This window comes from Plasmodium malariae (assembly GCF_900090045.1).
Source record: "Plasmodium malariae genome assembly, chromosome: 1".
In the NCBI taxonomy this organism is placed as follows: Eukaryota; Apicomplexa; class Aconoidasida; order Haemosporida; family Plasmodiidae; genus Plasmodium; species Plasmodium malariae.
The window spans coordinates 174,662-187,435 of record NC_041775.1 but is presented as its reverse complement, the minus strand read 5'-3'; the positions used below and the strand labels follow the sequence as shown (position 1 = coordinate 187,435).

Below are 12,774 nucleotides of genomic sequence, written 5' to 3'. Positions count from 1 at the left end.
TATGTATATATATACAAATATATATATTTGTGTATTGAAGCAGAGAACTTCACTTTTTTTTTGTAATAAGAGCATTAAAAGTAAATATTTTTTTCGAGGTCCTAAATAGTCTAATCTATATATTACATATATAAAACTACAGAAATAGTAAACTTGAAAATAAAAATTAAGTAATTTTTCAATTAACTAAAATTTTAAAACAAACATGGTTTTCTTTAAATTATTATATGTTATTAAGCCAACTTTTGGAATAACTACGATTTTGAAGTATGAATATATTATGAAGTTTTTAAAATTTTAGAATTTTTTTTTTTATTTTTTTGCACGCAAGATGTATCAAAACGTTTCTTAACAAAATATATTTTTTATGTGCTTAACTCATTTAAATTTTGCAACTTACAAGAGTTTATATATTTTATCTTGAATGAATAATAAGATAAACAAAAATAAAAAGAAGGGGGATTTTTTTTTTTTTGTAATATGTAACTTTTAATATATTTTATTTTTCCCTAAAAAAAATATATATATATATATGTGTATTAGGTTCTAATCAGAAAAGATGGTATAATATTTATTAATGAAAGCACTTCGATATAAAGAAAAATGTTATAGAAATAATCTGTTTAAATTTTGATTCTACTATAATTTTTATCCTTGCAACTTATATTTATCTGGTTATGTAAATATACGTCAATGCTCATTTTTATTATTTTTTTTCTTATGTATAGCTACTAAAAATTAATAATTTTGAAGTAATTTTTTTGTATTTAATAGTATTATGTGTACTTTATTTATAAAATACAATGAAAACAAAAAAATATATTTTTTTTTTCATAAAATTATATTTGTTGCATTGTATACAATGTAAAATCGAATCATTTATTAATCAAATAAATCATTATAAAGGAAAAGAATCTTTAGATTCATTAAATAAAAAGTTAGAGAGTGTAAATAATTATGAATCAAATAGTTTTTCTCATATATTCATGCAAAAAATGAGTTATTAAAAAAGAAAAATAGTAGTTTCCAAAAAAACAAAAATGAATGCATAGAAGAAGTTAGTAGCACCTCATCTAAGGAACACAACAAAGATGCGAGTGAAAGAGATGTAGGAAATAAAACAAAAAAAGCATTCCATGAAACTAAAGAAACTATAACAGATGACAAAAAAAAAATTAGAAGGAAATATAGGAGAAATAATATCTAATAATGAAAATAATCTTGGAGGAAGTAGTGAAAGTTTGGAGGCATTTGTTGAAGGTAAGGTAAAAGTTGTGGACAAGGGAAATTATATAGATTATGAAGGTGTTGCAAATTTAAATGTACATAAAGGAGGTAGTAGCAGAAAAAATGGTAAAATTAGTGTCTAAAAAGGCTATGATGAAATATTTAATAGCGAATTTTCTTCAAATGCTTCAACTAATACTAATGTAGATGATACTGGATCTAGCATAAGTACCAATATAACTAGCTCTATAGGTCGTTTTACTTCTGGAGTTGATAATCATAAAATGTATATGAATCATACTGTAAAATATTCTTTTTTTGATTGCACTTTAATTATTGGATGTATCTTAAAGAGAAAACATGGAAGATGGATTTGCAATATACAGGACATTAATGATAAAGGGTTATGTGTTCCTGATAGGAGAGTACAATTGTGTATTCATAAAATAAAGGATGTACGGAATGGAAATGATGTAACAGATCTAAAAAAACAGCTTCTTGCTTCACTAAACACAGAAGCATACTTATTATTGCAGAAATGGAAAGAGGATAACCGACTTAACTATAAAGAATTTTGTAATGATTTAAAATATGATTTTGCTGATATTGGAAATGTTATTAAAGGAACCGATATAAAGGGGCATGGTCATTCTATGATAGTAGAGAAAATCTTGTAATAAATATTTGGCAGCGATGAAAATGCAAAAAGGGAGCGCGAGAAATGGTGGAAAGAGAACAAAAATGCTCTTTGGAATGAGTTAATGTCTACAGCTAATAAGAAATTAAGGAATACAGAAAATATGCAATGTTCAAAGGATTTTATTTTTGAGGAAATTCCGCAGTTTCAGCGATGGCTCCTAGAATGGGCTAGGGACTTTGGAGATGAAATATCTAAACACTTTGATAATATAAAATCTGTATGTAAGGAAAAAAATGTTTCTATTGGTAAAGATAGATGCAATGTTGAACCAGAATGTAAAAAAAAATGTTCAGAGTATGAATCATGGATAAGAGAAAAAAAAAAGCAATTGGATATACTAACAGACAAATTCAATAGGGTTAAGTATGTCAAAATTGGACACGGAGGGACTGCTATTGATTTAATAACGAAAGAATACAAAGGATTTGATAGGATATCTTTTGAAAAAGAAATAAATATAGGAGATAATGAATATAATAATCGTTGTAATTGTAAAGCATCTATTATGGCAAAACCTGCTCCAGGAAAGGTAGAAGAAGTAAAACATGAAGGTATAAGACTTGAACCTATAGATACGAGAGGGGTATTGAATACTTCAGATAGTGGAAGAAATGCTCAAGATAATAGTTATAGAAGTCTCCCACGTGACGACCGAGCTAGGATTAGTAGTAGTTCTGATGACGCAAATGACAATATTGGTAATGGTGATACTGAAAGTTTGAACTATTTAAGTGCTTCTTCAAAATCTCTGGACAGTGAAGCTGTTTCTGGGAATACGGGAGATAGAGGTAAACCTGAGAAGAAAATTGATAAAAGTGCCGAAGGCGATAGAGACGTAAGTTCAAACCTTAGCCTTTCATATAATACTCTTGAAAAAAGTGGTAGTGATGGTGAAAGATCCTTATGTAATGATCATAAAAAACCATGTGACAGTGCTAATAGTCATAATAGTGGTATGGATCAACAGAGAGATATCTCTCAGAGTGGAAACAGTAAAGAAGTTGGAGATAATAGTTAAAGTGGTCAAAGTACAGATGATCATAGTAGAAAAGCTAGAAGTGAAAATATTAGAACAGATAACAGTGACATCTCTAATGTTCCTGGAAATTTACAAGAAATTCCAAGTTCTAGAGAAATTACTACGGGTGCATTAAATGGTGTACTGAGCCATGAAGTTATTGGTAGTTTTGATAAGGAACGTAACGAACACGATCTTAGAACTGATAGGGATGGTGTTATAAATGATCAGAGTGACGCTAGTACTGGTAATAGGGACGAAAACAGGGAAGATCTTGAATCTATTGAGGTTCTAGATTCATTGTCTAATATTAAACACAATGATGTGACATCTCTAACTACCGAAACTGGAATTTCAGAAAACATAGATAAATTGAATGATGTATCAAAAGCCGAAACTGCAAGTTCAACAGAGATCAATTCAGATAAAGAAAAAAACGTTCAAATACATGATTTCAACACACTTCATGCTTCTACTGAAGAGGAAAGTTCTTTAAATAATGTACATTCACAATCATTAGAAGGAGAAGCATTGAAAACAGAGAAAAAACAAGGAGATCAAATTGATGGTGAAAATAATGATACGAAAGGTTCAAACAATTATAATTTAGATAGTAAGAATAATATGAATTCTGGAAATTTTTATTTAAAAGAATATGAAAATGCAAACTTTAAAACTGTAAATGATGGAAACTTAAATTTATCAGGAAATGAAATGTGTCTTAAATATTTTTCATCAGATCAGTGTAAATATATTGAGGATAGCTTATCATCAAAATCTAATCTTAATGATGATAAAAGAAAATTTTTTAAATCATTTTCAGATTATTGTTTAAATTTTTATCCTAAACATTCGAGTGAACATTATGCTTGTGTAAAAAGTGCATATTCTATTACATTATTCGAAAATTCAAAAAAATATAATTTTTCAAGTGCGTATATATATGTATATATTAAATGAATAAAAAATAAATATATAAGTTATTACCAATTTTATTTTAAGAACACTATGAATATTTTTATTAATTTACTTTTTTTTTTTTTTTTTTACAGAATTATCTTATTTTGCTGGAGGAGGTGCATTTCTGGTAATTTTATTCGTAGTTTTTGCATTAAAAACTACAGATAATTCGTAAGAAAAAAAGGAATAAATGAAATATTATGTTCATTTATATTTCATTTTAAAAATAAAAATATTTTTGAGTAAAAAGAATTAATGAAATATATGAATAAAGCATTATTTTTATATTTTCTCATCAATGTAGATGTGAAGACGCTACGTTCACCGAATTTATACAAAATGGAGGGACTGATTTTAAGTTACCAGTGATATGTAATAATAAATTAAAAGACAAAAATGCTTTTTAAAAAAAAAAAAAATTATATAAAAAATATTATATTTTTTTATTTATTGTTATCTTCTTTTTTTTATTTCTTTATTAGATAAGGAGCAAAATCAGGATCCAAAAGTTTACAATTAGAGAAAATATCAGTTTACCTGATGGAACTTGTCTTGATTTAATTGTTTGTATAATTTTTAAAAGTTTACATTTTATATTTAATACACATATATTTGAAATGATTTGCGGAAGATAGGCTAATAGGACAAGTACTAAAACTTCATATATAATTTTCCATTACTTTTATATTTTATGTATTTTTGACAATAATTTTATATGTATGTACCCTTTTTTAATTATGTATTAATGAATTCATTCCTTGTTGAGGGGGGAAAGCTTGTTTTCTTAAAATATTTTTATTTGGTTTATTATTTTTTTTATATATGTATATGTATATATTTTTATTTATATTAGTGATGCATATTGCAAAATGAACCTTAAAAAAAAAAAAAACACCCCCCCCCCGATATAAAATTAATTTTACTAAAATATACAACTAAAATTTAAATTTTAATGAAAATATAATTATACTGAAAAAATTAATTCTGAATTGTTTCAAAAAGGAAATATTATTGCCTTTTTATTTTATATTTTAAAAGTTCTTATCTTTAATTCCATTGTTTAGAGTTCACATTATTACGATGTATTTTCCATAGTGTGTTTTATTACTCTTTATGTAGCACGCAATTTTGTTGACGTGTTATATGCAAAAAATAGATGATTCTATAAGATTTACTAAGGCACTATATTTAGATAATTATCTAATTTCAAATTATATAAAACAGCTACGTAATTTTTTGTGGTACAATAATAATCTAATAAAAAAAGGGAAGAATTAGTTTTGATTTTTTTTCCATATTGCTACTAAATGTGTTATTAAGTATAATTATAAAATTAACAAATAAATTAAGGTACGCTGAGAAAATGAAACTAAATTGAACTATAGAGGATAATTTGGACCAAGAATTCATTAAACATTCAAGTAGAATGTATATATATATATATAAGGAAGATAGGACAATGATATTTAGAGATATAGTACAAGAAAGAGTATAGGACCAATTAAATTTTATAATGAAAGCACATGGAAAAAATACAAGATATAAGTAGTTTATTAATGTTAAGAAAAATGAAATATAAAGATATTCTAGTAATTAAGCCCTTTCATAATATTATATTATCCAAATATTAACTGAAACTATGCACTTTTTAGTAATATACATTGATGGGATATTTTACGTTTACGTATTATACATATATATATAAGAAAAAAATTAAAAAAAATTTAATATAAGTATTCATATGTACGAACTAATGTATAATTTAAATATCATTATATCTTCATTAAGATAACGGCTGTGATAAATAATATATATATATGTATATAATATCTTTTATCATAAAGTCTTATCTTTAACTTTTTTTTAAGAAAACAAATAAATAAAATATATGTATTAAAAAAATAAAAAGACAAATGTAATATAATAATTTTTTCAAATCTTTAATATATCATCATTGTTCAAGTTGTGTATTTCCATATTATAATAAGTATGTGAGGTTGCTTGTAAAACATGTCATCATATTTGATAGGAATGAAGATATCGAACAGATTATACAAATATGAAAATATGAAATCCCTTGAGATATGTAAATTTAGAAAAAATCTATTAACTCATAAGATATTCAAAAGAAATATGTTTAATTATATTTTCTTTTCTGCTCCTCACGACTAATAATAATGCAAATATAACTTATTACGGCTGTTATATATATATACATACATACATATATATATATATATATATATATAGCACGTTCAAAAATTATTTATATAATAATAATAATGTATTTCGCTGCAAAAGAATTTATTAAACCCTTATAATTAGTAATTAGTTCTACCCGCAAATTATTTAAACAAGATGATTATATCCGTAGGTTGTGTATTTAATATTTAATTTGAATAATATCAGAGAAGTCCTTTTACAAAAATATATGAACAAGAAATGAAGAAATAATATTGATAAATATATATATATATATATATATATTAACATATTGGTATTTACATGAATTATTATATGTTCGACAAATAATCAACATATAAATGACTTGTATAAAATGCATTAATATGACATAAATTCACTTTTATATATTATTTTAGTATCTAGATTAACAAATTAAATGCTATAATTACATAGCCATCATTTTATGTGTATTATAAAAACTGTTTTAGTTAATATATATTACGATTCACAATTACATTTTTATTATATTAAAATTAAAAAGGTACTTGTATTGCTCATTGTTTGCTTCATTAAAATAATTATTTTTCAGTTTGTGAAAAATAATTTAACATATCTTTTTCACTTGTGTGCATTCTTAATTAGATTTTAACTAAATAATACATATATTATTCCATGTATATAATTGCTAATAATATACAACTTCATGTAATAGTTTTGTAATTTATAATACGCAGAAATATGATAAAGATACACCTTTATAATAAATAAGTCTACATGATTTTTTAAAGAATACATTTATAAATAAAAAAGAAATGTAACATCAAATTTTTGGTATATGTAATAAAAAGGTACCTATTTTAATAATTTTTAAGTTTTTATAATATTTGTATCTTTTATTAGTTTATTTATTTTTAGTTATAAGATATGTTTAGGATTGTATCTAATTATTTAATTTTTTAACTTCATAACGCAAATTAAATAGAGAATAATTTAACATGTATTCATTTAAAAAAATTAATACTTTATAATTATGAAAAATTAAGAATAAAAATTAGATTACTTCGAAATTTTTTTTTTTAAATATAGTCCATTCATGTACAATCACTATTTTAAGGTTACAAAAAGGAGTATATACACAAAATATTTTGTTACAAGATTAGGTTTAAATATATTGTGAATGTTAGAAATAATTTTTATTTTTTCATGTGTAACATAAATTTTTATTTTGTACCATAACGACATCTATAAATTAGTAAGCATATAGAAATGATATTTTATAAAATTAAATTATATTTTACTTGAAATGTCATAGTCCAAATTTTAGTTCTATTTTATTTCATTTTATTTTTATAATTATAAATTCTATATAATATAAAATTATTTTAAAGGCGTTAATTCCTAATATAATCTGAAAGGATCTTTTAGGTAAACAAAATTTTTATTTAAAGATTTTTATTTATTTTTTGTAGTTAATAAAAAATAATACAAAAATCGATGTTAAATAAATCAAATGGTGTTATTACTTTAAAGCGAATATACTATAAAATTGCAAATTATATTATTTCATGTATTATACCTATCCTAAAGCACTATGGATCATTTAAATATGAAAGATTTGGCTAATTTTTCGGTACAGTTTTAAATTTTATTAAAATAATTATTTGTTGCCCTTTATATGTGTATTCCACTTCATATTTAACTTTAATGGGAAATTAATTATACTATAATAATATTTTTTGAACTTTATATATTTTTCCTTTTTTATATTTTTAGCTTTACTTTTTGAAAAATTTTTCTTTATATAAGACATTTGAAGAATTAAGAAATAAATATAACTTAGAAAATGGAAATGAATTAAATGATAATGAAAATAAATATACAGTAATTGCTTTGGAAGAAGGAAATTTTAAGTCGATGATTTCTACATTTAATACAATGTGTAAAGGAAATTTATATAGTTTAATGGGCTATCAAAATGGTATTGCTGGAATTAATGCCAAACATAATGAAATATTCGACTTAATGCAAATGTTATATGATTTTGATGAAAATTTTAATAATATTAAAAATTATGGTGTAAATAATAACAATGATATATACAATAAATATGATTGTACGAATGTTAGGAAAATTTTTGAATTGTATGATCACTTTATAAAAAATTACGATTTCAGTGGTAAATATAGTAAGTACGCTAGTAATATTCAATTTTTTCTTAATGAATATATGAAAAATAAACTATATAATATAAAATGTGTTAATGAAATAGGACAATTAAAAAGCATAGCTAGTCAGTTGCAACATAAAGATTCTCGTTCTAATGCATTGTTTCTTGAAATTAAAAAGAATAATGATATGGTTGTACGTAGTTCTGAACTGGTGCTAGAGGGTTATAGTAGAATAGTACCTACAATTGCGATGGGAGTTTTTGTTTTCATGTTCCGATTATTCCTCCTTTTGTTTACTTTGTATAAGGTTAATACATATATTTTTTTAAAATCCTTTATTCTTGAACAGTTTTTTATTCCATATTTATAAAATTTTATTATTCTAAGGCGTACTATTTTTGTGCGAATAATTTTACATAAACGAAAATCCATACTTATGCACATATATATACGAGCAGAATTTAATTTATACATATACATACATATATATATATATATATATAATTTATTTATTGTTTTGTTTTTTTTCACATTATTTTACTCCTATTGATTCTTGGATAAAAACTGTAATATTTAAAAAAAATATAGGAAAAATATAGTAAATGAAGGAGAACATTTGCATTCAAATAATTGTAGTGAAAATGAGATAAAAGGGGATAACATACCGTAAAATGTAAGCTACAGTCTGCACATTTTCTCTAATTAAAATATCTTTATCTATTAAAAGTTCATTTTATGCAAGTAATACGAAGTTATGGAAAAATAAATGAAGGTACAATCATATAACGAAACAGAAAAAAAAAAAAAAAGAATTAGTAAGAATATATTTTACAGTATAACAACATACTTCACAAATATTAAAGTATGCGTTATTAAAATATAGTGTAAAATCGACATTGTAAATGGATAAAATTTGAATAAAATAATGATCTTTATTCATAAATAGATCTAATAAACTTTAAAAAAAGAAAAATTAAAATAAACAACAAATGAGTTATAGTTGATTAATGAATACATAAGGTAAAACACAAAAATTCTTAAATTTTGTAGACTATGAAATTCAATAGAATAAATTCAGAATATGAAAATTGTAGACATTATCCATTATAAGTCATTATATAAAAATTAAACGTATAAATATGAATAATTTTATAATATGAACAATAGATTTAAAGAGGAAAAATCAGATCAAAATTATTACGAAGGAAATTATTTAGGGTTCATAATTCAGGATTTTACCTTTCAGAGTAGTAGTTAAAGAAATGATGTCACTGTAATTAATATAAGTACTCCAAAATGAAGAGGATTTTTTGTATGTTTTAAGTAACATTTTTTAATAAATCTTAATAATATAAATGAATTTATTAAAAAGTATATAAGAGTTAATTTAATTTTAATCCAATACTATGTAGTAGGTCATATATCCTATTAAAATATATACATATATAATATTTAAGATGTTAAATTGTGATAAGAAAATTAAATGATAATAAAAACATTGAATTAAATTTTTTATTTCATGGTAAAATAATTTAATATTAAAAGAAAGAGGTAATTTTCAGTTATTGATTTTATTTTTTTTAATAAATAATATATTTTAAAATTTACGTTTCAATGAGGTAATAAATATGAAGTAAAAATTAAATTTAATTAAAGATAAAAATGAAAGAATACAAATGAACAGTCCTAGTGGAAAATATATATGGATCAAATGTGCATTAGGACTTAATTATTATATGAATATGAACAGTTCGACAGATATAGTAAAAGATATCAGAAAAATTGTGATTAATAATCTTAAATAATAAAATTATTATAAGTTTTATGAAGTATGATAATAATTTTAGCTTTGAAAAAACTGAAAAATTTCCACGTATTCAATGTAATATATAATCTTTGTACTGTTGTAATATTTTTTAATCTAAATGTATTTACTGAAAGCATTGTTTTCGAGTGTTTTTGTTTTATTACATTCTTAATAAGTAACAAATTTATTTTAATTTTTTTATGTAAATTTTAGAATCTCTAAATGTGTATTTTAAAAAGTACTATTCTAATAATTTTAAGAAAATATTCAAAAAAAAAAAAAAAAATATATATCTTATTTCTTTTCATGTATACGTTCTTTACAATGAAAAAAAATTAAGTATTTATACAATATATATATACATGTAAAGTTTAAAATTTTTTTTATTTTCACGTATAATTTTTTTAGTAAACCATGATAATCACATCATATAGCAATTACAATATTTTTTATGTGTGCACTTTTAAATTTCGTAAAGGATTATATATAGAAAATAATATATTGTTTAAAAATATATTATGGATATTCAAATTATATTATAATTCATTTATGATTAAAAAGAAAAATTATGTAATATATTAAAAAATGGAAAAATTGTTCAACTATATAAAGTTACCTTTCAACGTTATTTCATTATCAATGAAATATTAAATAGACTTTGTAAATATGTTTTCCAAATTTAACATATAGTATGCAGATTATTTAATTCGTTTTCAGTTAAATTTGAAGTACAATTTCTATTATACTGATTAAATAAAAATATTTTTATTCTTTTTTTTTAACACAATTAAAATTTTGATTTTTTCTTAAAAAGTTATAGTAAAAATAACTCGTCCCATTGTTTAAATTATGTAAAAATACACTAATGTATGAAAGAGATTACACTAAGTAACGGTGATAAGAAAAAATAAAATAAAATTTTGATGTATAACTTAAAGTGGGCAATAATATATCTGAAGAATTTATAGTGATGTTAAATAGCATACCGAAAAGATAATAGAACTGTAATAAAAATATAATTTAAGAAATATTTTTTATTATATTTAAATGCTATTATTTATTATATTTCATTTGTACTCTTTTGAAGTAATAATCTTTCATTTATTTTATTATATTTTTTGTAATACGGACTTGATTAATGATGGAAATGTGTGTTTATGTTAGTTTAGTTCCGACGATACAGTAAAAGATTTTGATTTAACGGCATGATGTTATACTTAATGATGGATTCATTGAAAATATATATTGTGTACTGTTCTTTATTTTTAAGAAATCTGTGAATGAAAAAAATTATATAAACCATATTTATTATAACATTAATAACATCACTTAACAGCAGAAATATAAACTATATTATTATAAAAAAATTATTCGGAAGATGTTACTATTATAAGTGACATAATATACCCAGCAATTCAAATAATATTAAGGGGTCAATAAAAATATATATATATATATATGTAATTCAATAAATGTATTTATTTATAATGTGAATATTTCCTCAAGTACAAATTATATATTTCGGGAAAAAATAAAAATTATTTATATTTGATATTCATATTTGGCTGAATATGAATAATTAATTTACACTCATACAAGAATATTTAATAAATATCACATTCTAAACATATTCAATGAAAAGTAAATAAACATAAAAAATTCCAACATTGTTATTCTATAGAGAATTTAAAAAATATTTACAAATTCTGCTCTTTTAAGTTTTTATAATTTGTACCACTATATATTATTCATAAAACATAGTACTGTTTATTAATTTGCGTTATACTTATTTATGTAAATAAACATTTGTAATATTTTTCAATGTAAGAAACTTCCAAATAAAAGAAATATTTATAGGTTTAGAACCGAGAATATTTTAAAATATGTTTATATTAACTATATATATAAATATATATACATATGATGACAAGATTTAAAAAAATAGCTATTTTATGTTTGTGCAATGCTCCGAAGTAATATGATTTATGAAACCGATTAAAATTTTAATAATTTTGTTTATATTTTTCTTTATAATTAATTTTTCGAAATATAATTTTCAGATACGAATTAGTATCAATTTAAATAATATATTGAATATATATAATATTTTTCTAATTGTGTGTGCATTCAATAAGTGCAACAAGCAGCGAGGAATAAATATTTAGAAATATAAATATCTCTGCTTTATAGGTATATTTCATATAAAAATATAATTTAATTCATTTATATTAGTTGTATAAAAGTTATTATTATATACATTATTTTGTGCTAGTATTTACTTATGGATCAATAAAAAATAAATTCGATGTTTCGGAATGTATTATATTTTCAAGAAAAAAACTAATATATTCACAAATTTTCCGAAGTACAATATTTTATATATTCTTTCTTGCAATATCATAAATACATTATTTTATATTGAAAATTATTTTATTTGGTATTATATATTACTGTATTTTTTTTTTTAATTATAATTACTAAAAATGTTTTTTTTTAAATTTACTTTCATATTTTTTTCTTATCTTAAAAATATTATATCTATCGAACTTATAAATTTATATTATATTTAACAAAAAAAAAAAAAAAAGAAATTTAATTATACTCTTATATTTAATAAATTTAAGTAATAATAATATAATTTTTTTTTTTAATTATACAAGAATTACAATATTCTATTTTTAGTAATATGGAGGAATAATAATAAATCCAT

General features: G+C 21.7%; 1 protein-coding gene and 1 pseudogene across 1 annotated transcript, besides 1 other annotated feature; both read left to right on the top strand.

Moving 5' to 3' along the window:
- The first annotated feature begins 1,160 nt into the window (after positions 1-1,160).
- On the top strand, positions 1,161-4,425 carry DBP2 (annotated as a pseudogene).
- Positions 1,161-4,425: a sequence feature (duffy binding protein 2, pseudogene).
- A 3,255-nt stretch (positions 4,426-7,680) lies between these two features.
- PmUG01_01013500 (uncharacterized protein) lies at positions 7,681-8,627 on the top strand (the record flags this gene model as incomplete). The annotated part of the gene is made up of 2 exons (XM_029007478.1): positions 7,681-7,719; positions 7,863-8,627. The coding sequence occupies 2 exons, from the start codon at positions 7,681-7,683 to the stop codon at positions 8,625-8,627; spliced, it is 804 nt and encodes a 267-aa protein (XP_028859932.1).
- Positions 8,628-12,774: the final 4,147 nt, after the last annotated feature.